The sequence below is a fragment of the Eretmochelys imbricata genome, chromosome 9 (genome assembly GCF_965152235.1).
Source record: "Eretmochelys imbricata isolate rEreImb1 chromosome 9, rEreImb1.hap1, whole genome shotgun sequence".
In the NCBI taxonomy this organism is placed as follows: Eukaryota; Metazoa; Chordata; order Testudines; family Cheloniidae; genus Eretmochelys; species Eretmochelys imbricata.
The window spans coordinates 28,191,574-28,217,899 of NC_135580.1; the positions used below are offsets into that span (position 1 = coordinate 28,191,574).

The 26,326-nt window shown below is 43.6% G+C and overlaps 2 protein-coding genes across 2 annotated transcripts in view; both read left to right on the forward strand.

The window, feature by feature from the left end:
• The window catches only part of ANKUB1 (ankyrin repeat and ubiquitin domain containing 1), a 29,750-nt gene extending 18,202 nt beyond the window's left edge, over positions 1-11,548 (forward strand). The window contains exons 5-6 of the mRNA XM_077827285.1: positions 1,099-2,028; positions 11,464-11,548. Of these exons, the coding sequence (XP_077683411.1) occupies positions 1,099-2,028; positions 11,464-11,548 (1,015 nt within the window). The remainder of the gene's footprint in view (positions 1-1,098; positions 2,029-11,463) is intronic.
• A 4,227-nt stretch (positions 11,549-15,775) lies between these two features.
• Positions 15,776-21,096, forward strand: COMMD2 (COMM domain containing 2). Its single transcript, XM_077826573.1, has 5 exons — positions 15,776-15,938; positions 16,368-16,445; positions 18,096-18,178; positions 19,733-19,906; positions 20,507-21,096. Exons 1-5 carry the CDS (start codon positions 15,872-15,874, stop codon positions 20,702-20,704), a joined length of 600 nt encoding a protein of 199 aa, XP_077682699.1. The 5' UTR covers positions 15,776-15,871; the 3' UTR covers positions 20,705-21,096.
• Positions 21,097-26,326: the final 5,230 nt, after the last annotated feature.

Sequence of the window (26,326 nt, forward strand, 5' to 3'; positions counted from 1 at the left end):
TACTATAGAATCTGTCCGGAGTTCAAATATCCTATTCCTGACAGGAAGAGTACATCACCCCATCAATTTTTTACAAGTCATACTACTTTCCAGAAAATGGCAATATCTCATCTGAATTCAATCTGTTTCCTTTAAATCTGGGCATTATAAACACAGTACCCCTTTGTGGTATCTAATTATGTATGCACTGTAGGATATAAAAGGGCAATGTATGAATAACTGACTTGAATGGAGTATTAAGCTAGAACAGAGTAGTTCTCTATCAGTGGAAATGTAATGAAAGATGCAATATAATTAAAATAATTGTCATATGGATTACAGTATATGAGATAGTAGCTCAGTGTCAATATTACTCCATACCTAGATTGTGGTGATAGTCTATGGTTTATTTTTCTATTTAGTGGCAGTGGCTTTGTATAGCAAGTGGTTTCTACTGTCTTTACCAAGAACAAGGACACACAGAACATAAGGAATTGTTAGATAAGAATTAGCTGGACAAGTCTACCCTCTTTACATGTATTTTAACCTTTGTCCCTTATTTTGTACCTGTATCATTTAATCACCTCCCCCACTTTTAAAATGTCCAACTATTTGTCTCTGAAATACTTGTACTCTTTTTTCACTGGCCTTTAAAGATCTCGTGTACTCATCTTCTCACATTTTTGAATGTCATGTGGATGTGAAACACCTTACCTTGTGTAAACTGTAAATCCTGTTTCACTTTATGAAACCCTTCTTCACTCGCGATACCTCTAGTGGGTCATCTTAAAATTTTCTCTCTTCAGATTATAAAATCAGCATATGCCGCTTTTTCATTTGTGGATAACAAATATGATCAACAGTGACTAAGCCCTTTTAACAAAGGTACAAATTACTTATTCATATGGGGACCATATTATCTAATCAGCCCATTAGAGCACAAAATCATGAGACTTAAAGACATATCTTGGCATATGTTTGGCTGAATATTTTTGTGCTGTCATTCTGCAAAGAAATACACATAATTTTGAAAGGTAGTTTTTTCTAATGCTTATGTTATGTTGGATTTCTTTAGTTTCTTCAGTTAATTTTTTTTTTTTGCATGTTTCTTTTTGTCAGATATCAAAAGAGGGTGGCTCTTTACATGGCAGCATTTTTTGGCCACCTTGAGCTCACGGCATGGATACTGAAACAGGGAGTGAGACCCAATGAGGCAGTGGGTGTTCATCCCTACCGAGAATGGTGTCAGGAAACACATCATCCAGATGTAACTAAATGTCCAGTTCATGCAGCTGCAGAAGCAGGCCAACTAATTATACTGAAGGCCTTTGTCAATTATAGTGTCTTGTGCGTAGAGTGCCAAAATCCAGCAGGGCAAATTCCTCTGAACATATGCATCAAACACAAACATAAGGATTGTGTGCTATATTTAGTTACCAAAATGTGGTCGGTGGTTTCTTATCCTAATTTTTCACTTCCCATGAAGATCTACATTAAATTAAAGCAGTGGCTGCTTAGGGCGCAGAGTCACATCCTTACCACGAAATGGCTTAACCAGGCTGTAGTCTTCAGAACACGAGTGGGGGACACTGTTATCGTGGATGGCTTCACAAAGCCGAAAATGACTTCCAAAGCCAGGATCAAGGCAGCAGGCAATAAGGACTATAAGTTACCAAACCTAACTGATCAAACTCCACATGAGAAAGATTCATGTTCCTTGACAGTTACAAAGGGGAACCAAACAGTAATAAAGCTCAAATTACCTCCATTGGAAGATGCAAATAAACTCCCTAACATACACAGACTTCACCAAAAGAAGAGTATTAGAAAGAAGGCTGCTCAGCCTAGAAAAGATGAAAGTATGGACCAAAATATGTGTTTAGCTAAAGTTCCTCTGCCCCCTATTTCAAGCCTCAGAAATTCACGCCCTCCTTTCTACTATTCAACACCTAATGCTAAATTGCTCTTAAATTCCTCCTCTGAGTGTTTCTCAGAACACAATGGAAGAACTCCAAGAGATAATGCAATCTACTGCTTAGCTATTGCCAGGTATGGTATTCTCTTTTGTTTTCCTTCTTTATTTATGTCCCTCCCAGGTGTTTATATTTTCTTCTTCGGGTGCTTGCTCATGTCCATTCCACACTGCACAGTCGGAGATTTTTCCTTCAGTGGTATCCGTTGAACCAGCTCTAGTGCCCTCTGATGCTACGCGCTCATGCATTGGTAGAAGGGCCACGGACAGCCCACACCCTCTCAGTTCCTTCTTACCGCCCTTGATGGTCACTGGAACAACTCCTCTTGCCTTGGCAAGCCTTTCATTTAATGGCTTTGTTATGCTCTTCTTTTTTCGCAAGTTTAGTTACCTTTAGTTTATTTCTCTTAGTAGTAGATATATAGTTAGACCTCACTGTTGCATAGAAGGACATGCCCCAGTCTCCAGACTTCAAACCCTGTGCCTCCTGTGGCAAGCCTATGCCAGTGAGCGACCCGGACTTCAGCTGTCTGAAGTGTCTGGGGGAGGCTCATGTGCAAGGTCTGCCACAGTCCATCTCCCTAGGAGATGAAGGGTGGGTTGTAGAATACATGTCTGCAGCCACATCTCAAAGAACAACTGTTACAACAGGTAAGAAACTGTATTTTCTAAGTATAATAACGTGATTTGATTTACAGTTCTGTTTTGCCCTCGTTATTAAAATGCATGAGAAAAGGAACCAAAATGTGTAGAAGCGGATCCAAAAACTATCTTGTTTTTTAAAGCTGTATTTTGTTTGTGTGACATTACAACTGGTCACTAAGGTTCTTCAGTAATGGACTGGTGAATTATAATTGGCACTTTCTTAGAAGTTACAAATAACCGATATTTGCAGAGACAAGGTGGATTAAGTAAATCTTTTATTGGACCAAACATCTGTTGGTGAGAGAGACGAGCTTTCGAGCCACACAGAACTCTTCCTCAAGTCTGGGAAAGGTACTAAGGTAAATGGTCCCTTAGAATATGTACTAACAACTTACGCTAAACTATCTGTTTGACCTTGTATTTAGCTGTGACACTCTGAATACCTTTCCCTGACTTGAGGAAGAGCTCTGTGTAGCTCGAAAGCTTGTCTCTTTCATCACCAGAAGCTGGTCCAATAAAAGAACGATCATTTTCCTTTTACTTCCCTTTTTCTTCCTTTACTGTAATTAATGAATCTGAGGTGTATAAAGGTCCTCACTCACCTTGTCTCTCTTATATCCTAGCACCCACGCGGCTACAACAACATTGTGGATAGATATTTGCAGGAAATTTTTGTAGGATATGTTTGATGAGGGATTACTGCCACCTACTGGTAGCAATTATTAGTGTACATATCAGTTACAATTGAGGCCTCGTACTGAGAATAATTGTTGATGGAAGAACATCTTTAGCTGACCAGAATCCTTGCACTTAGCCAATGCCCTTGAGTCTAGAAATATAAATAGGTAGCTTCAGAGAAGGCTGAAAAAATTCTTAAACAACAAACAGAAGAACTAGGTAACACAGTAATTTATGAGTGAGGAAGTACTACACATTCCCAGGAACATTAAACATGCACAATAAGAGGGGGGTTATGTAAATTATGCAGAAGAAGACACTTTTAAAGGAAAAGTAATTACCTTGTTGAATCTGCAACTAAGTGAAGACATCAGAATTTGGATCGATATGAAGGGAATTAAGTACATGCCTAATTTTAAGCACCATTGACTTCAAAGGCACTCCGCATAGACTTAAGTGTCTTGATGAATCAGGGTGTTAGTGTTTATTCAGTCAATGGCAATTTGTCTCAGTAAATGTTGAGTGAGGAGCTCAGGATCTGGCACATTTGTTATTGTTCCCTTTCATTTTAAAAATAAAACTGCTGGGAGGAGGGTGGACTCCTTCACCCTCAGGGGAAGAAAGAGGGTGTGAAACTATTAAAGGGCAGAAAAATGTCAAGAAAAACAGATAATTTTGAATTGCTGTTAGTAATAGGTGTCAGGAAGAATCTTTCAGATTTTTTTTTATGGCTAAAAGACAGGGAGAGGAGAAATGTAGAATTCCAAGGTGCAAATGGAAACACTGAAAAGTGTGAAGAGAGCCAGTGCTAAGTTTGAGTCTATTTCCACGAAGCGATAACTCAGAGGTTCCCAAACTTTTTGCTGGCATGACCCCATTTTAATGAATTATTTCCTCCTGAGACCCCAGACAGCATGGAGGATGCCATTTTGAAGAGCAAAATGGCATTCTCTGCACAGTGTGAACTTGCATCCCCCATACACGTGAGGTCATACTGCATGGAGGAAGCCATTTTTCTCTCCGCACAGTGTGACCTCGTACTTATGGCACATGCAAGGTCACACTGTGCAGAGGCAGGATGACCCACCTGTCCCTAATTGGGCAGGACAGTCCCAAATGTACATTTCAAGTTCAGGTCACCATTTGTCCCAAATTTCCTGCAGAACCACTCCGCGCCTGCCCGAGGCTCAGGGGTGATGCCAGCCTTTTCCTGGGGGGGGGGGGGCGGGGGCTGAGGTGGGCTTTAGCCACCCCCCTGGCCATGAAGCCATGTCCCCTGCTCCTCCTCTTCCCCCCAAAGCCCTGCCCCTGGCCAGGCCAGAAGCTGGAACCGGGCAGTAATAAGAGTCACCCAGGGAGCCTGAAATGCTGTGTGGAGCCATGGATGATCCCCCTACCCTGAGCGGCATACCCCAGGGGCAGGGAAACAGGCCAGGGACTCCTCTTGGGCACCCCAGCCTCCCACCCAGGGCAGGTGGAGGGTCCAATGCTCTCCACAGCAGCCCAGGCTCCCTAGGCAGCTCTTACCACTGTCCAGCTTTGTCTTCTGGCCTGGCCAGAGCCTTAGGGAGAAGTGGAGGGGCAGGGGGGCAGGCAGGGCTCCTGCATGTGTCCCATTTTTGCATGTTGAAAAGGTGGTCACCCTATGTGGAGGATGCCATTTTGTAGAGCAAAATGGCATCCTCCATGCACCGTGACCTCCTACGTACTGTACATGTGAAGTTGCACTGTGCAGAGCAAACTGGCATCCTCCACACACTAGGGATTGCTGCAACCCCATCTGCAATGGGGGTGCGACCCCCGGTTTGAGAACCTCTGTGATAATTAGACCCAGGCTGCGGGGCATCTCCTGGCTTTGAGTTGAGGGTGCTCAGCATCTATTAGTAGATGCCCAGCATCTTGCAGGCTCAGGTTCAATATATGTTCCGAAAAAAAGGTATTGCTTTTGGGTGGTAATTACAAATTACAAAGGATGAATATGAAAAAAACGACACAGGCATATAGGGACAAAATTAGAAAGACCAGCTCACAAAACCAGATGAAACTAGCTAGGAACATAAAGGGTAGAAAGAAAGTGTATTTATAAATACACGAGAAGCAAGAAGCAGACCAAGAACAGGGTTGGCTCCTCACTCAGTGATGAATTCAAAGGGAAAGCCAATAGAAAATGCAGCAATGACAAAAGTGTTAAATACCTTTTTTGTTCCAGTTTTCACCGAAGAAGTTAGCAGTGGCTGGACAACTAACAGAGTGAACATCTGTGTAAATGGAATAGGATCTGAGGCTCAAATAGGAAAAGAACAAGTTAAGAATTACTTAGATGTCTGCAAATCAGCAGGGCCTGATGAAATACATCCTAGAAGGAACTGGCTGAAGAGATCTCTGAACCATTAGCGATTATTTTTGAAAACTTGTGGAGGACAGGAGCAATCCCAGAGGACTGGAAAAGGGCAAATATAGTACCTATCTATAAAAAGGGGAATAAGGACAGCCCAGGGAATTATAGACCTGTCAGTTTAACTTCAGTACCTGAATTCAGATAATCAATTTGAATAAGATAAGAGTCAACATGGATTTTTCAAGAACAAATCAAGTCAAACAAACCTAATATCCTTCTCTGACGGGATAACAAGCCTTGTGGATAGGGGGAAAGCAGTAGATGGTGATGTATGTTGACTTTAGTAAGGCTTTTGATATTGATTTACGTGACCTCAGAAACAAACTAGAGACATATAGCCTAGATTAGCCTATTATAAGGTGGGTGCACAACTGGCTGGAAAACCATACTCAGAGAGTAGTTATCAGTGATTCACAATCAAGCTGGAAGAGCATATCAAGTGGTGTCCCCTGGGGATCTATCCTAGGTTCGGTTCTATTCAAATATCTTCATAAATGATTTGGATAATGGTATAGAGAGTTTTTAAGAACAGGTTAGACAAACACCTGTCAGCGATGGTCTGGTTAATACTTAGTCCTGCCTCAGTGCAGGGGACTGGACTAGATGACCTATTGAGGTCCCTTCCAGTCCCCCTACATTTCTATGGTTTTCTGATTCTAATTGCCATTCTTAAGTAGTAATGTGCACTTTATTGTCAGATCAACCTCCTTTCTCATGTTCTGGTGTCCCTAAACTTCTGACTACTAGAACCTGGGACTGGAACTCAGTAAATTGCCCTGTTCTGTTCACTCCCTCCGAAGCATCTGACACTAGCCACTGTCAGAAGACAGGATACTGGGCTAGATGGACCATTGGTCTGACCCAGTATGGCTGTTCTTATGTGGTACAACCAATGGTATGGGTATTGGAGGAGGAACACTCCACATGGAGTTCTTCAGAGTTCTCTATTAATTGTTGGAAGAGGGAGGGTAGGTTGCCTTGTCTTTGGAATGACTGGCTGCTCCACCTCCATATCCCTGCACAGAAGCCCTGCACCTCCCCATCGCTTCAGTGGAGATGCACAAACAAGACTTTTCCTGGCCCAGGTTGCCCCCAAGGATCCCCCCCGACACACACACATTGGCTGGGGATAGCGAACTGTGGCCACTTGGGAGCTCGGGGGGCTGTGCCTGCGGATGGTCAATGTCAGCAAAATGTCTCACAGCCCACAATCAGATTACCCTGATGGGCTGCATGTGGCCTGCAGGCCGCAGGTTGCCCACCACTGCTGCAGAGCCATCCCTGCTGCAGCTGCTGTCCCTAGCACCACACTGCACCACTGCCTTCCAGCCTGGCCTGCCCAGGTGCAATGTAAGTCCCCAACTCTGAGTTGGGACACAGAGTGCTGAAGCGGGGCGAGGCCAGACAGTTCCCCAGGAGCTCTTGTGCAGGAGGCAGTCCCACAGCAGCAGAGAAGAGGAGCAGAACTGGCCACCCCATTGCCCACTCAGGTTTGGCCCTACCACCAGCTCTCTGTCATGACAGGGAGGGGGATAAATGACAATGCAACCTGGTGCAGGGGAGTCACAGTGCCACTCAGGTTTGACACCGTGTCTCTTCCGTCATGACATGAGGTTAAACTTCAATAGTGCTGCAATGCCCACGCACCTGATCACAACACCACTCACTCAGTTTAATCCCAGTAGCACTCCCCGCTCTGCTGTTATGACCAAACCTGAATGGGCAGTGGAATGGCCAATGCTGTTCTCCCTCACTGCTCCCAGCAGTACACACCGTGCATAACAGGCATATAGCTGTAGGTGCCACGGATCCCTGCTCTAGCAGGGGAGACAGATGCTTGAATCTGAAGGACATGATCAGGGCCACAGACAGACACGTTCTATTACCACAACAGTAGTGTACGCATTGTGTAAATGAATCTGCTCATTCAGACTTTGGGCTTATGCACTATCAAAACTGCTTCTTTTTGGCAATAATTTTAAACAATCCTTGAGGATTTCAGTATAAAATATATTAACAGTAGTACTGGCAATATATGTATCTAGCTTAACAGAATGATGTGGTAATATGATAAAAATGCTTCAAAATATACTTTGTGAATGGGGTTTTTGGGGTTATCAAAATAATACTGGATGGATGGACACTGTAGATAAAAGATGCGTGAAAAATGGTTTTAATTTATCACTAGATAAAATCTATGATATTTGATCTTCACTGTTATTTCCCATACATTTACCTGATTTTCTGAATTTCCTGAGAGCAATTGAGTGTCTAATTTGTGCACACGACGACAGCAGTTCCAGTGTACACTCATATCAGGTTGCTGCTCCTGGCCTGTTTGTATCTAACCATATCATATGCACATTCAATGACTTTCAATCATGGAATTATATTTTTTCTCTCCTGCTGGTAATAGCTCACCTTACTTGATCACTCTCATTACAGTGTGTATGGTAACGCCCATTGTTTCATGTTCTCTGTGTATATAAAATCTCCCCACTGTATTTTCCACTGCATGCATCTGATGAAGTAAGCTGTAGCTCACAAAAGCTTATGCTCAAATAAATTGGTTAGTCTCTAAGGTGCCACAAGTACTCCTTTTCTTTTTGCGGATACAGACTAACACGGCTGCTACTCTGAAACCTGTCATAATGCAAGGCACTGAATTCAGCTGTATGGAGTGGAAATCCATCAAACTCGTACAGATACAGACAGACATCATCTTCCTTTCCAAATGCAAATGGATGGACATCATATCACAAGGACTGAAGATAAAAAATCCATTACAATCTACATACCACACAGACTATGCTGACAGATTGTGCCACACACTCTCAAAGAAACTGCGCAATCACCTGATCAACATCCTATACAGCAAACAGGAAAAGATTAAGAATGAGCTCTTAAAACTGGATACTCTCATAAAAAACCAGCCCTCCACACAAACTTCCTAGTGGCTGGACTTTACAAAAACTAAACAAGCCATTTACACCACACACTTTGCTTCTCTACAAAAGAAAAAGGACACTAAACTATCTAAACTACTACATGCCACAAGGGGCCACCACAGTGGTTCCCTTAATCTATCCAGCTATACTCTTAGCCCAGCAGAAGAATCTATCGTATCTCGGGGCCTCTCCTTCTGCCCTTCCACCCCCACGAACAAGATACAGGTCTGTGGTGACCTAAAATCCTATTTTTCGACGTCTCCAACTCAAGGAATATTTCCAACGCACCTCTGAACAGCATACTAACGCACAGAGACCTTCCTACCAACACTACAAAAAGAAGGATTCTGGGTGGACTCCTGAAGGTCGAAACAACAGACTGGACTTCTACACAGAGTGCTTCCGCCAGTGTGCATGGGCTGAAATTGTGGAAAAGCAGCATCACTTGCCCCATAACCTCAGCCATGCAGAACACAATGCCATCCACAGCCTCAGAAACAACTCTGACATCCTAATCAAAAAGGCTGACAAAGGAGGTGTTGTCGTCATCATGAATAGGTCGGAATATGAACAAGAGGCTGCTAGGCAGCTCTACAACACCACTTTCTACAAGCCATTACCCTCTGAGGGTTACCAAAAGAAACGACACCATCTGCTCAAGAAACTCCCTGAAAAAGCACAAGAACAAATCCGCACAGACACGCCCCTATACCCCTGGTCGGGATACTTCTATCTGCTACCCAAGATCCATAAACCTGGAAATCTTGGATGCCCCATCATCTCAGGCATTGGCACCCTGACAGCAGGATTGTCTGGCTATATAGACTCCCTCCTCAGGCCCTACGCTACCAGTACTCCTAGCTATCTTCAAGACACCACTGACTTCTTGAGGAAACTACAATCCGTCGGTGATCTTCCTGAAAACACCATCCTACCACCATGGATGTAGAAGCCCTCTACACCAACATTCCACACAAAGATGGACTATAAGCTGTCAGGAACAGTATCCCCAATAATGTCACGGCAAACCTGGTGGCTGGACTTTGTCCTCACCCATAACTATTTCACATTTGGGGACAATGTATACCTTCAAATCAGCGGCACTGCTATGGATACTCGCATGGCCCCACAGTATGCCAACATTTTTATGGCTGACTTAGAACAACGCTTCCTCAGCTCTCGTCCCCTAATGCCCCTACTCTACTTGTGCTACACTGATGACCTCTTCATCATCTGGACCCATGGAAAAGAAGCCCTTGAGGAATTCCACCATGATTTCAACAATTTCCATCGCACCATCAACCTAAGCCTGGACCAGCCACACAAGAGATCCACTTCCTGGACACTACAGTGCTAATAAGCGATGGTCACATAAACACCACCATATACCAGAAACCTACTAATTGCTATTACTTACCTACATGCCTCCAGCTTTCATCCAGACCACACCACACGATCCATTGTCTACAGCCAAGCTCTACGATACAACCCCTCAGACAGAGACAAACACCTACAAGTCTCTATCAAGCATTCTTACAACTACAGTACCCACCTGCTAAAGTGAAGAAACAGATTGACAGAGCCAGAAGAGTACGCAGACGTTACCTACTACAGGAAAGGCCCAACAGAGAAAATGACACAACTCCACTAGCCGTCACCTTCAGCCCCCAACTAAAACCTCTCCAGCACATCATCAAGGATCTACAACCTATCCTGAAAGACAACCCATCACTCTCACAAATCTTGGGAGACAGGCCAGTCCTTGCTTACAGACAGCCCCCCAACCTGAAGCAAATACTCACCAGCAACCACACAACAAAAACATTAACCCAGGAACCTACCCTTTCAACAAAGCGCGTTGCCAACTCTGTTCACATATCTATTCAGGGGACACCATCATAGGGCCTAATCACATCAGCCACACTATCAGAGGCTCGTTCACCTGCACATCTACCAATATGATATATGTCATCATGTGCCAGCAATGCCCCTCTGCCATGTACATTGGCCAAACCGGACAGTCTCTACGTAAAAGAATAAATGCACACAAATCAGATGTCAGGAATTATAACATTCAAAAACCAGTTGGAGAACACTTCAATCTCTCTGGTCACTCGATTACAGACCTAAAAGTTGCAATTCTTCAACAAAAAAACTTCAAAAACAGACTCCAACAAGAGACTGCTGAATTGGAATTAATTTGCAAACTCGACACCATTACATTAGGCTTAAATAAAGACTGGGAGTGGATGTGTCATTACACAAAGTAAAACTATTTCCCTATGTTTATTGCCCCCACCCCTTACTGTTCCTCACAGGTTCTTGTCAACTGCTGGAAATGGCCCACCTTGATTATCACTACAAAAGGTTTTTTTTTCCCCTCCCCACCGCTGGTAATAGCTTACCTTACCTGATCACTCTCGTTACAGTATGTATGGTAACACACATTTTTTCATGTTCTCTGTGTATATTAAATCTCCCTACTGTATTTTCCACTGCATGCATCTGATGAGGTGAGCTGTAGCTCACAAAAGCTTATGCTCAAATAAATTTGTTAGTCTCTAAGGTGCTACAAGTACTCCTTTTCTTTTTGCGGATACAGACTAACACGGCTGCTACTCTGAAACACATAAATTAGACAACTAATTGTGCATAGTCAGACTGATAGGCCATTAGTGAGAAGAATTGTATATTATGAACTTGATGTTGCATTGCTTACTTGGGCAAAATACACAGTCAAGTTAATGGAAGTTTTGCCTGTGCAAAAAGTGCAGGATATCTATCTATCTATATATATAGATATATATGGAAACAGTTAATTTGTCCTGTCATTTGTCTTGCAGTGCATTTAAAGAGAAACCATGGCTTCAACAACTGGGAATTGCAAGAACTCTAGCTAAGAAGAGTGTCTGCAAACCTGTATACTGATAAAGGCCTGATTTCATATTGAATGTTTCCAGGAACCTGTAGTTTGGGAAGAGAGCCTATGTTTGAATGCTCTAACAATATCAATGATGTCCTATTCAACATGCATCCTAAATTCAATTTTTTCCACTGACACAGTAAACGGATATGGTTAATGAAGGTATATTAATAATACATTACATGAAGATAATGTATAAATCATTAGTGGATGCTCTGGGCTTTGTCTGTAACAGATATTTAATCTCTGTACCTCTAAAGAGAATAAAGATTAAATCATGTGACAAAAATAATTCTGAAAAACTGAATGTAATGTGTAAGGGAAAAAGAACAACTCATTAGATTAGTGTGAACCAAAGATTTTCAGCATTGAATAGCACCACTGTGAGAGAAAAATTAGATCACCTAGGACTAAGCTTTAGTGTGCCAAGCAGAGCCTGTGAGAATCTCCCATTGAACCTCTAGTCATGCTAGCAGACTTCATCCTCCAGCACTCCCTCCAAGTTTAAAGACCTCCTGTCTCTAAAACAGTTTCAAAATGACTTTGATTAAAACCTTTTCTGCAGCTCCTGCTTTCCGGAACAGACTGCTCTGTGTCTCTCTACCTCATTGACTCTCTTGTCCCTTTTTAAGTCTCATCTGCAAATCTATCTTGCATAAATTTCTCTCTTGCATACTTTCTTTCTCTCTTCCATTGAGAGATTTATTATTTAGGGTCCTCGTTCTCCCAAGCCTTACTTGTGTGAGTAATCCTTACTTGTGCAGTCCCATTGAACCCAATGTGTGAGGAACAGGAGCATCTGCAAGGGCTTCTCTACATTTGAAATGCTAAGCAGCACAGCTGCAGCGCTTCAGTGTAGACATTAATTACAGTGATATGAAGAAAGAAAAGGAGGACTTGTGGCACCTTAGAGACTAACCAATTTATTTGAGCATAAGCTTTCGTGAGCTACAGCTCACTTCATCGGATGCACCGATGTAGCTCACGAAAGCTTATGTTCAGATAAATTGGTTAGTCTCTAAGGTGCCACAAGTCCTCCTTTTCTTTTTGCGAATACAGACTAACACGGCTGCTACTCTGAAACCAGTGATATGAAAGATTCTCTCCTTGGCATAGTTAATCCACCTCCCCAAGAGCCAATAGCTAGGTCACCAGAAGAATTCTTCCATCAATCCAGTGCTATCTACAGCGGGGGTTAGGTCAGCTTAACTACTTCACTCAGGAGTGTGGATTTTTCATTCTCCTGATTTAGGTGGACTGATTTAAATTTTGAGTGTAGACCTGGCCTAAGGGACTGGCCTTTATTGTCTCAGCCCAGTCATTTGGTATGGGAAAGGGTTAAAAAAAGTTAACACCCTTGTCACAGGACTGGGTGATTATCCACTGACTTGATCAGCTAATGTTACAATGAATAGGAGTACTTGTAGCACCTTAGAGACTAACCAATTTATTTGAGTGAATAAAGAATGAATGAGACTTAGAGAGAGTTAACATGATCAGGCTGTAACTGAGACTGTATTACTTGTCTCTGCAAAGCATTTTGGTGTAGAGCCTGACTTCCACAGAAATCATAGTTTCACCATTGACTTAAATAGGAGAACAAGGACCACAGTTAGTGTGAAATATTCTATTACATACTCTGTCTCATGAACTGAATTAGAAGTACTGTAAAATACACAAAGAAAAAGGGGTCACACATTTAAAATCCTGCCATTTCATAAAATGAAATCTCCTGCATTGGCAGGCATCTGGACAAGATCGCCTAATAAATCATTTCCATCTCTCAAAATGTCCCCAATATACAGGTAGCACTTTCAGATTGAAATTCTTTCCTGAAATATAAAATGATAAAATCATGTCTGAGGGCATGCCTACATTGCCTTGCCTGCCTCAGACTAAGGGGGTGTAAAGAGCAGTTCACACCAAAGTGCTGTGCTATAGCTCCCTCATGTGGATGCTGCAGGCACAAGCGAAAAGGTTTTTCATTTACATTAACGTAGTCCTCTTCAAACAGAACTATAGTAATGAGAACTGGGAATGAAGTGAGCTGTAGCTCACAAAAGCCTAAGCTCAAATAAATTGGTTAGTCTCTGAGGTACTCCTTTTCTCTTTGTGAAGACTAACACGGCTGCTACTCTGAAACTTGTTCCCACAGCATCCACACAGGAGAGTTACAGCACAGGACTTTGGTGTGCACTGCTGTTCACAGCCTCGTAGTGCGAACTGCAGGGCAGTGTAGATATGCCCTGAGATTGTACCTTCAGTGGTTCTGTGGGAAGCAAGAGTAACAATGAGTATGTGTCTTCCTGTGTGTTTCTCCTCTGCCTCTCTCACCCCTATGAGAGAAAAGTTGGGCAGGTGAGCTATTACATTAACTACTGGAATACATTTGTTGGTCTAGCAACTGATTGCACTGTATATTGCCTGTGATTTTGACTTCTCAGTATTCTTCTCAACCAATGTCAACATGAATCACACACCACACACAAAAGATTGTTTTTCTACAGAACTGTAAAAATAAAAATGATTACAATCTTTGTATTTCCATTTTTTTATATTCTTCTTTTGACAGGTATTAGCATATAATATCTTTATATTCAATGCTGCATTTATACCATACTTTTACATAAAACCTTTTAACTATGAATCTAGGATCTGCTCCTCCTCCCATTTAAATCTCTGGCAGTCTGTCCACTGTGGCATGAAACCAAGTATCAGGGGGTGTTAGTCTGTATCCACAAAAACAACGAGGAGTCCGTTTATTTGGGCATAAGCTTTCGTGGGTAAAAAACCCACTTCTTCCATGCATCTGAAGAAGTGGATTTTTTACTCATGAAAGCTTATGCCCAAATAAATGTTAGTCTTTAAGGTGCCACCAGACTCCTCCTTGTTTATGTGGCATGAAAGAATTGGTCCCATTGTGGTTGTATTACACTAGACTTCACTTTATAGGAATTACGTCATCAATAAACAAAAAGCCACAAAATTGCATAGTATCATTATAGCGCATTGATAAAATCAACATCTGATCTATTTTGCTTACATAATTGTTTTCAGATATCCACGATGAAACTATTATAGGATTTTTTACAGTTCCTACCCCTGTGTTAGATGACTGGTACTGTTTAAACAAAAACAAACACCTCTCCTACTCATCCCAGGCAGTCTCTCAGACCAGTTGGAAATATTTTCATTTGGAATATTTTGTTTATTAATATTTCCAATAGTTTAAAATTAGACAAAAGGAACAGGCAGATAAACACTTGATTGTTTTCCTCCTGCCCTTTTTGGAGGGGACAGTGGATTTAGGGATAAGCAAACCCTATGCCTTCACCAAATTTGTCAAAAACTCGGGGTGGGGGGGGAATGGATATCTATGAATGGGTGACTTTTAAACTAAATTTGTAAATATTTTACTCGGTATCCACAGGCCTTTTCCATTTCTAAATGAACTTCTTCCCAAATCAAATCTGCCAGTTGTGGGAATTTTAGTGTGCGCCACATGCAGAAGAGGAGGTACACAGGGCACCCACAAATAAGTATTAGCTGCTTTATTCTCTCCTTTCCCTTCTGAGTAATTTACAGTAAATTGAAAGCTAGAGGTGAAACACAGCTACATCCCCCCGCCCCCAATTATTAACAATGTTTGAAACTAATTGTTTAGCTCTTCACTAGTGAGGGCTTGTACAGCGCTTTGCACGGCTAAAAAGCACTGTGTGGACTCGATTAACCTCACGCTATGCGGGATCAAACCCTGAATGTGTGAAGTAACGAACTTATAAAACAGTAGCAGCACTGAAAGAGTTTCCCTAAAGTACTGCCGAGATGTTAATCCACGCTCTAGGTGGGCCGAATGCAGCGATAAATCTGACCCACCCTCGGGCGAGGAGACCCTCCTGCCGTTGCGGGGTTTGAAATCTGGATGCGGCTCTTAGCTGGGCCTGTGGCGCCGACACCGCGCGTCGCGTCCTAACGCGCTCTGGGGACCCTTAGGGCTCCTGGGCGGGACGCCGGCCGCGACCGTGGGACCCTTCCCGCTTGCCCTCGGGGGCGCCTGGGGCGAAGGGGCCAGGCCGCAGCAGAGGGCGGGGAAGGTGAACCGCCTCCGGCAGGCCCAGTCCCCGTTCCCTGCAGAGGAGCCGCCGGACGGGCCTCGCCCCCCGCCCGCGCCCGGCCTTCTGCCTGCCCCTGGGGCCCCGGAACCCGTGTGCCGGGCTGCGCTCACCGGCCGGAGCGCGCTGGCGCAGCCACCCTGACAGGAAGCGGCTCAGCTGTCGGCGGGGAGGCGCCCGGCCTAGGAGCGGAGCAGGCGAGCGGCCCCCGGGAAGATGCTGCTGGTGCTATCGGAAGAGCACAAGGAGCACCTGGGCTTCCTGACCCAGGTGGACAGCGCAGGTCCGGCTCGCCCGCCCCCGCTTCCCGGGCTGCCCCGCACCCTTCCTCCGCCCTGGGCGGGCTCCTTCAGCCCCACAGGCTCCAGCTCTCTCCCCGCAATCCCCCAGCACGAGCGCGGCCCTCCTGCTGGGGCCCCCGGGGCGGCGAAGTGGGATCTTTTGCCCGGAGAAACTGAAACAGGGCCCTGTGCCCTGCTCCCAAAGCGCCTGACAGTCACCCCCGTCTCCGGAGCCCGCTGGGGTTGAGAGGGCCCCTAAGAGCCCAAGGCCTTCTGCGGGGGCCACGGGTCAGCTCTGTTAATGAGGGAGACCTGGCCGAGGTGTGAAATGTGCCCCTGGCACTGCAAAACCAGTAACTGCCCGAGAGAGTTCCCCCCAGCGCAGGAGTCACCAGGCAGGTCCGCAGAGCCTTTCTCTCCTTTCGTTTCAGTTGTTGGTGAATTTGGCCGTATCGCAGTGGAGTTCTTAAGGAAAGGCACCAACCCGAAAATCTACGAAGGAGCCGCAAGTAAGAGTGAGAGAAGCGGGGCAGAAGGGTAATGCTGCCTAGGACCTTGCTGGACTGAAGGGGAATTGTTAAAACTGATTTAAAAAGAAAATACTAATTTTAAAAATTCGGTATTTTATTAATCAAAAACGTATGCCCTCCTCTAAGGAGTATTTTACCCTGAAAAGGGAGAATTGCCATAGACTCCATGAAGTCCACTAGGGACTTGGCTGTTGCTGATGATTTCATGCGGAAGGTGCTTAGATACTACAGCAGGTGTGGGTGAACTTTTTGGCCCGAGGGCTACATCTGGGTGAAGAAATTGCATGCAGGGCCATAAATGTAGGGCTGGGGCAGGGGGTTGGGGTGTGGGAGGGGGTGTGGTGTTAAGGTGCTCGGGGCAAGGGGTTGGGGTGTGGGGTGCAGGAGGGGACTCAGGGCAGGGGGTTGGGGTGCGGGGTGCAGGAGGGGTGCTGGCTCCAGCACGGCATCGTTTACCTTGAGTGGCTCTTAGGTGGCAGTGCCTCACAGTAGGGCTAAGGCAGGCTCCCTGCCTGCCCTGGCCCTGCGCTGCTCCCAGAAGTGGCCAGCATGTCCAGCGGTGACTGCTGGGGTGGGACAGGCAGCGCTGCTGTGCTCTGCCCTCACCTGTGGGTACCACCCTCGAAGCTCCCATTCACTGCGATTTCCCGTTCCCGGCCAAAGGGAGCTGTGGGGGACAGTGCCCGCAGGCGAGGGCAGCGCACAAAGCCCTCTGCACCCCTTCCCCCAGGGGCCGCAGGGACGTGGTGCCAGCTGTTTCTGGGAGCAGTGCGGGGCCAGAGCAGGCAGGGAGCCTGCCTTAGTCCTTCTGCGTCATAGGGCCGGCAATCCCGAGGGCCAGATTGAAAGCCATGACGGGCTGGATCCGGTCCGCAGGCTGTAGTTTGGCCTCCCTTGTACTACAGTGTTGAGCAACAATATAAAATCCAGAAATATATTTGGGACCGATATACATCATGACTTAAATGGATGTCATCAACTTGAAATATGCAATTAACAAAATACGTTTCTGGTGCTTCTGAATTTCTCTTCCAATTTTTGTTGTTTTACAGTAACACTTTCCTGGTTTTCAAAAAATATTTTTCTGTCTCCTGTTGCTTTGTGAAAGGCCCATCCAACTATCAGGGTAAAATTGTGTGTTTAGTGGATTATAGCTGGGAGATGGAGGAATGAAATTTGCTGTACCCAAAGGATTATCAAATGTATAAAGAAAACCAACTGAAAACACCACTTTTCTTTTTTAAATCTTTCATCTATAGCAATCATAAATTATACTTGTAACTGTGGTTTAAATAATTTAGGTGTGATTATGTATTTGTGTCCCTTTAATGCAATGCCTCCCTTTCCAAAGGGCAAAGTCTGAAAATTGGCAACTCTAGTACCAGTCTGGTCACCATTGGTTAGATTTAAAAAGTGATACACAAGTGAGCATATTATTTTATTAAATCATATCATAAACTCTAAAGTTCTTTCAGGCCCCATTGTGACTTACCATGCAGTGTATGCTTAAGTCCGTACTAGTTCTGCTGTGCTTTTTAAAATTATTTTATTTATTTATTTAGATGCCCTGTATGTTATAGCCTGGACAGATACACCTTACCTTGTCTTGAATATCTGTTTTGTTTTCAGGAAAACTTAATGTTAGTAGTGACATTATTCAGCATGGAGTTGAGGGATTAACATATCTTCTCACTGAGGGCTCCAAGCTCCTGGTAAGGATAATGTCGTGATAGTATATATCAGGGGTAAAAGTTTGAGAGAAGTCCTCCAGTTTCTTTATTGGAAAACAAAGGCTTCCACAATATGCCTACAATGCTGGAAACACTTAGACAAGGGACCAAGTCAGGTTTTCAAAATTTGACAACTTCTTGATGAGGGGAGAATGAAAGGGTATGTATAAAAGCAACACCATTTTTACATAGTATTGTAATATTAAGCATCCCAAAGCACTGTATATGTGACTCACTTCACTTTGCCTAGCATATGCATTTCAGTGGCTCTGGAGTTAAACTTTTTTAACAGCATATAGCAACAATACACAAGAGTAAAGAATAGAAAGTGAGGAATAATGCTTTAAAAAATAATAATGTTTTAAAAAATAAACTATCCAACTGTAAGTGAAGGGAAATCTATTTTTTGAGTTCTGTCACTGTTCAAATGCTGTACTGAATACAGACTAGATTAACTCCTCTTATTCGGGGTTCCTTGTAGCTACCTAGGCTACTACTGGCCTGATGCTGCTTAGATTGTGAGATTTTAACTAACTCACCATAAAAGGTAATAAGAATACAGGAAAATAGCAAAGAAAGAAAGGCACCTGGGTAATAAATTGTCTTCCCATTGGGAAGACTGTCCAAGAAGTAAGAGGATACTTGAATATTGCAAACTTATGAAATAAGTGGAGCAGTTGAGTGGTGGTCCTGAGTTAACTTCATTCACTTGTATTCTTCTGGTATTGCTTCCAGTTCTTGGAATAGAGTGAAATATCTTCTTTTGGAAAGTAGGGTGACCTGAAAAATGAAATAAATTCTCCTGGCATTTTGATGGGATAGAGCTTGCCATGCAACAGTTATAGTATGCGAAAGCTGTTGACAATAGTGCAAAAGGAAGACTCTTCTCTCAAGTACATGACTGCTTCCAGAATAACAGAAACTGAACCACACCATAAAATAAAACATACATGTAGAAAACCATTGATCTGGGACTGTCAAAGTACAAGGGCCATTCTAGATTAATATAATGTGAGTTCTGACCCAGCACTTACACACATAGGCATTTTAGAAATTTCAGAGTATGTTAAAATTTTAATAACGATGCTACACAATATGTTATAAATTGATCTGATATCTAGAAATGTACTAGAATCTGTCAAGGCCCAATAAGTCATTGTTATAAGCTCCTTCTATGGGTACACTATTTTGGTTCCTACTACTTTCAAATAGGTGTATCAAAATGATTAAATACAAAATGTTAAGCATTTTTTTTTTGCCCTCTTTAATTTACTTGAGTAGTTGCATTTGAATATTATTATTGAAGTTGTACCTTGGTAGCAATATCGTATCATCATTTATACACTAGTTAACATGTGACAGGTTTGATGGGTTCTAGATACGGAACTCCTCTCTTATATTTCTGCATGAAAGGGATTGTAACTAGGTAATGTGACTTTAGAAAATGTAATATATAGATTCTGGGGAGCAAGTAACATAGTAATAGCAACAACAGTTATGCAATTCCTGATTACATTCTAAATTGATGATTTCTAGATTTCTGAGATTGACTTCCAAGACTCCGTGCTTGTTCTGGGATTCTCAGAGGAATTGAACAAATTATTGCTTCAGCTTTACCTTGACAACAGAAGGGAGATCAGAAGCATTCTTAGTGAACTGGCACCAAAGCTCCACAGTTACCACAGCCTTGAATGGAGACTAGATGTGCAGGTAACATATCCTAGTCTTAGTAGATAATCTGAATTTCATTTTAGCACATTTTAGCAGAACAGGCTGTTGTGAAAAAATTAAGATTAATTCAGTGTTCTTAAAATGCTTGAGGCTGCAGTATTTGCATTTATATAAATATTTGCAGATGCTTATTTACTAGTCTGCATTGCAAGACAGTGGGCTTTAAGATAGATAAAGAGTATAGTTAATGTTGCAAAATTGATTTCATTGTTTTATGCTCTGTTACAATGTGGAGTTCAGTCAGAGATTTATATACTAGATTAAAGGATAACTTTATTTAGTCTTTTTTATTGTTTTTAAAGTCTTTGGTGTAATATATAATGAAGCGTTGTCAAATGACAGCATTATAAAAAACTGCATTTGATTAAACCAGAAACTGCAATCATTATCTAATAATGATAAAACTAGATATAGATGTAAAGAGTAAACTATGTGTCAGTCTATGAATAAAGTTGCATAAGAGTTGTGAGTTCCAAATGTGACACTTGGCTTCCTAACATATTTCTTTGTTTTAACTTGTAATGTTTCTTTTTTTCCCCTTACTTCCCCATTTCATCTCATTTGAACTTCTTCATACAGCTTGCCAGCAGAAGTCTGAGACAACAGATTAAACCAGCTGTCACTATAAAGCTACACCTTGATCAAAATGGAGATCAGACAACCAAAATATTACAAACTGACCCTGCTACTCTGCTCCACCTAATTCAGCAATTGGAACAAGCCTTGGGGGAAATGAAAACAAATCATTGTAGGCGAATAGTCCGCAACATCAAATAACATTAATTTGTGACTTATCTCATTAAGTAATTTGTGAAACAGTAGTAGAAAACAATGTTCACAAATATACATTTTGAGGAAAATAAACATCTGGATCAGATGAGATGCTTTCCTGTGCCAGGATCTTGAGCCAGTGGTTACAGGCTGAACTTCCTTTGTTGCTAACTACACAGCTGCCTGATGTGAGTTAGGATAATTGTTTTGTGCTTTAACTCCCTATATAGAAATTAGTCCGGGCAGCCCTACATTAGTTAACTCTCCTTGGTGAGCTTTTCTAATATTATATAGGGCTGCCTCAGTGTAATACAAAGTTGTATATTCATTGCTATGTTTATCAAGCAACGTTTATTCTCGTGTTCCTTCTTAAAATAAAAAAATACTTACGCTGAGAAGGAGTGATATTTTACCAAGATTGGTCTTCCATCTAAATTCTTATGCTTATAGAACGACTGAATTTAACTCTTAAAGTTTCCACTTCTTTTCCCTGTCATAACTTCTGTTACTGGCTGCTAAGATGCTTTTATGAAGTGGTGGCAACAAATTCTGTAATGCTGCATATATCATCAAAATCACATTACAGACAAATAGTAGGTTTGTTTTAGATATCGTTTCCTATGTTTCTGGCTAGACTTGCAAATAAGAGAGTCAGTCCACTTTTAAGTTATGTTAGCCAAAGCACTCTACTACTGTTTAACTTTCTGAAAAGATGTGTAATATGGTAGCACTTCCTTGACTGTAGCAGGGTGTGATGGGGTGGCTACCTCATGCAGGAGTGGAAGGGGTTAATGGAGGCCAGATGGGCCAATTAACCTTGTAAATTGGAGGCTAAGAAAGCCCTGATTACAGGAAAAGGCTGTGCAGGAACAGTTGGGGCCTGTATAAAGCCAGGTAGTGGGCCACAGATAGGTGGCTGTTCTGGGAAAGGCTGCTGCTGGGCAAGGGCAGTCCCTTCCTGCAAAGGGGGAGCAGTGTTTGGAGACTGCAGAGTGCATTGGATACAGTCACACCCTGGAAAGAGGGAGGACAGTTTTGGAATTGGTAGACTCCGAGAGAGAGAAGGGGAACCAATGGTAGGAAGCAGTACAGGGAATGAGGAGTGAGGGCTAGGAAAGGAAAGTCCAGGACTGCTGAGCTGAGGGTCCCTGGACTGGAACCCAGTATAGAGGGTGGGCCTGAGTTCCCCTCCCAGCCCCTGGGGAGTGGCCAGGGCATTGGAGATGCCAGCTAGACAGCAGGTCTGGAAAGACTCTGAATTCCCTGGAAGGGGAGGACCTTGGTGTCCTGGCCAGAGGGCCAAGCCACGAAGAGTAGGCTGCAGATTCAGGCGTGAGCGGGGCTGCAGACTGAGTGGTTGTCTGCACTTACCGGGGGATCGATGAGCTGCAATCAATAGATTGTTGGTCAATCTAGCGCAGAGGTAGGCAAACTATGGCCCGTGAGATCATCCTGTCCGGCCCTTGAGCTCCCGGCCAGGGAGGCTAGCCCCCGGCCCCTCCTCTGCTGTCCCCCCTCCCCTGCAGCCTCAGTGGTGGTGTGCGGCTGCTAGTCCTGCCGCTCTGAATGGCATGGTAAGGGGAGTGGGGGGGGGGGGTGGTTGGATAAGTGGCAGGAGGTCCCGGGGGGCAGTCAGGGAGCAGGGGGTGGTTGGATGGGGCGGAGGTTCGGGGGGGATTGGATAGGCATGGGAGTCCTGGGCAGCCTGTCAGGGGGTGGGGGTGTGGATAAGAGTGACGGGGGGAGCGGTCAGGGAGCGGGGGATTTGGATGGGGTGGGGTCCTGGGTGGGGGGTTGGGGCAGGGGGTCCCGGGGGGGGGGCGGTGGTCAGGGGACAAGGAGCAGGGGGGTTGAATGGGTCAGGGGTTCTGAGGGGGGAAGTCAGGGGGCAGGAAGTGGGGGGGCAGGTAGGGTTAGAGTTTGGGGAGGCACAGCCTTCCCTACCCAGCCCTCCATACAGTTTTGCAACCCCGATGTGGCCCTCGGGCCAAAAAGTTTGCCCACTCCTGATTTAGCGGGTCTAGTGAGGACCTGCTAAATTGGCCGCAGATCGCTCTCTCGTCTACTCCTGTACTCCACCGGATTGAGAAGAGCAGGGGGAGTCGATGGGACAGCATCTCCTGTCAACATCGCGTAGTGTGTTCCCCATGGTAAGTAGATCTAAGCTATGTCGATTTGAGTTATGCTATTCCCTGGATGGGGGGAAGACACACTGGAGGGAGAGGGCAAGCTGGCAGAGCTAATTCCCAGAACGGCCAGCAGGAGTCGTTGTGAGCAGTGAGCGCACCCTTTGACTCAGGGCTAGTAGTTACTACTGGCAGGTCCTGGCAACCAGCTAGTAATGGCTAGCTTAGACAATAGTTTGTACGTGCAAACCCCAGTGGTTCTGCATAAGTTCATACAGTAGAATCTCAGAGTTATGGATACCAGAGTTATGAACTCATCAGTCAACCACACACCTCATTTGGAACCGGAAGTATGCAATCAGGCAGCAGCAGAGACCCCCCCCCCCCAAAAAAAAAAAAAAAAAGGCAAATACAGTACAGTACTGTGTTGAACGTAAACTACTAAAAAAAGGGAAAGCGGCACTCTTCTTCCGCATAGTACAGTTTCAAAGCTGTATTAAGTCAATGTTCAGTTGTAAACTTTTGAAAGAACAACTGTAACATTTTGTTCAGAGGTACAAACATTTCAGAGTTACGAACAAACTCCATTCCTGCTGTGCTCATAACTCTGAGGTTCTACTGTAAATACAGGTGATCTGAACAGTAGCAAAAGCAATATTATGGGCTAAGCAGTGATCGTTTTTAAAGAAAGCTATTAGGAAAAAGCAAAAAAGTGCAACTGCTGCTTCATCTTTTTTTCAGTTTTGTTGATTAAAACATTTTATGGCTTGGATTTTTCTCTCTGACAGGTCAGTGGTAGCAAGTTTTCCAGCCTGTGGAAAGATGGGTTTATAATGGAAACATTGACTTAATTATTGCATGTGAATGTTACTTTAATTAAGAAATGTAAGTGGCTTTTAGCATCTAACACGGATGACCAAAAAAATGGGACTTCTAACATTTCATTCATGCTTTAGTATAACATTTTGTAGCTTCAGCGAATAGGATGTTGGTATCATTTGTTGTTACTGGTGGGAATACATTATACACCATGGGAACTGTAGTGAAGAGAGAACAGATAGTGAAGGGGAGTTTTGTACATGTGATTTGGCTTTGATTTGTGCTGTCTCCCCTCCTTCCATGTTGATGTTATAATAATGCTCCTTTGCTGCTGTTCAGGATTTATGGTTTAAAATACACTTTTTATTGCTAAATCTGTTGTAATTTTCTTAGTGTTTTGGGTTTTTGCTCCTTGTGGAAAGTAGCATTTAAAGCCAAAGATGGCAGAAGTGCATTAAACTGTAGCAGTTCTTACCATTTAAAAAGGGGCTCAATTTAGAAGTTTAAAGCTTAATTATTTTATTTTATTCTTTGATTTTTTGGGGGGGCGTGGCATAGGGCGGAATAGCCAATGTTCATGGTTCCCTCACACAATTGTTCACTCACACAATGGCTACTTAATGTCCTTTCCCATCTGCAACGGAGGCTTATATCAGTATTGTTTCCTATTTTAAAAAATCGCAGACCCTCTATGTGGAGTCTTGTTATTCAGTTTCATTACTTAAGAGCAGCTAGCAGGTTGTAGGAGGGTTACTGTATCTCATCTACGAAGATCAAAAAGGGTTTTGTTAAGCACATATGTTCCTCTGATGACAATTATTGACTAAATTTGATCCACTAGCCTCGTTCTGGGGCTCGGCTGCTGTTGCTATCATTTGATGCAGAAAAAGCGTTTGATTAGGTGCAGAGGATATATCTTTTGCAATAGTGGGATGTTCTCTGAATGGATTAAATTCAGAACACAAAGTTCTGTGCTAAAGTGGAGGTTGATAGAGTTGGCTTTGCATTAGTGAGGGATAGGGACCACTGCCTATTGCACGTTCATTTGAACCACTGCTTGGGAAGATTAGTGAAGAGCTAATGGGTGTTGTGTGAGTAGGAAATAAATGGTGTTTCCCTTTCCATGGATGCCAGTGTCATATTTGTTATGCCTCTGATCCATGAGAGGACTTGTTTACTATAGATTCTTTGGGATGCTTACGAACCACTATTTGCTAGTTTAGAAAATGGATGCAAAATGAGAGACCATATATAGCTTAGCCTTTGATTGTCAGAAGAGAAAGAATAGTCAAGCTTTTCTCAGTCTGTCATCCGTGTGTCCTTTGTGTGCGTTGCACATCACACATCTGGGGATTGTATAAAGTAGCGAACTACAATCAAACTGAGTTACTTGGTATCTCCATTGTTCTTTTCAGCGTCAGTGCTGGTCTTCCATATTTTTAGAGTAAGTGCAAGATTAGTTTGAGTAGCCAATTCATATTTTGCCCCACCTACCTCTCCTTCAGTTGGGCTCCATTCTAAAGCCCACTGAAATGAATGGGAGTCTCTCCATTACTTTAGTGGGATTTGGGTCAGATCCAAGAAGGCTCTCGTCATTCACTTCCTTATCCCCATGAGGGTCTAAGCATGCCTATCTTTTCCATCTTAAAGAAAACCTATTTTATTGCAGCTATTCCCAGCTACTGTGGACCAGTTGGTACCATGTGCAACTGTTTGTAATCTCTGTGACCATGTCTGGGGGGCATCATGGTAGGGTATGGGGGTATTTTTGTTGTCTTTCTACCACCAGATTCTGGATAGAATGGAGAGTTCTAACTGGACCTTGGGAATACAGAAAATTTGGGGATGATAATCAATACATATCCCACAGGCATACCTGTATGTCTCATGTGCTTATGCAGTTTCTCTCAGTGGTGCACAGGCAAATGCTATATTCTGCTATAGTCACTTGTTTTCAGCAAAGCTAATCGCTGCATGGTGGGCCTCTGTAAACGATCTCCACCAGTTCAGTGCTGGTGCAGATGGCTAGTGTTGGAGTAATAGTCCCTACGGTGAAAATAGTCCTCCTGACACCATTGCACTGTACAAGTCAACTGTACTCTACTATCCCAGGTTAAATTTTCCAGAAACCTTTATACCAAGTGCTGCACACACCGTTCATTTATTTGTATGCTATTTTGCCAGCCTCAACTTCTCCAGAAATGGTATTGTCCTGAGGTCCACTTCTTTATCAGGATGTCTAATGTCTTAGAAAAACACTTTATATGATTGTTGCCAGCTGGCAAGAGGCGGATGTGCAGGTACTCTGGCAAGGCAATCCAGTTGGAGCAGAACTTTGTGACTGGGTGCCTAAATGTCTTACCAAGCAGAGCGTTGCACAGAGTAGCACACAGTGCTATGAAAATATTAAAGGGCTGAAGTTGCAGTATAACAAGGTCCAAAGTAAAAGCTGGCATGGAAGCAAACCTGCCCAGTCTGATGCACTGAACCAAGTTCTTGCTGCTTGATAGTATGGAGGTACTCCATACTATGATGGTGAAGGACCAAGATGTGGAGGAGAAGAAAGAGAAGACCAGCTTCATGTCTTCAGCAGAGACCCAGGAGGAAGAGCTGGATTGGGAGATGCCCATGACTATGCTTGGAACCGAGGCCCAGTTTAGAGAGTCCCAAGCTTTGCAGGCTC

Bases quoted from the DNA above. Each gene is read 5' to 3' on its own strand.
- COMMD2 (XM_077826573.1), top strand. From the start codon at position 15,872: ATGCTGCTGGTGCTATCGGAAGAGCACAAGGAGCACCTGGGCTTCCTG. The intron at 15,939-16,367 runs GTCCGGCTCGCC...CTTTCGTTTCAG, and splicing joins GACCCAGGTGGACAGCGCAG to TTGTTGGTGAATTTGGCCGT. The intron at 16,446-18,095 runs GTAAGAGTGAGA...TTTTGTTTTCAG, and splicing joins AATCTACGAAGGAGCCGCAA to GAAAACTTAATGTTAGTAGT.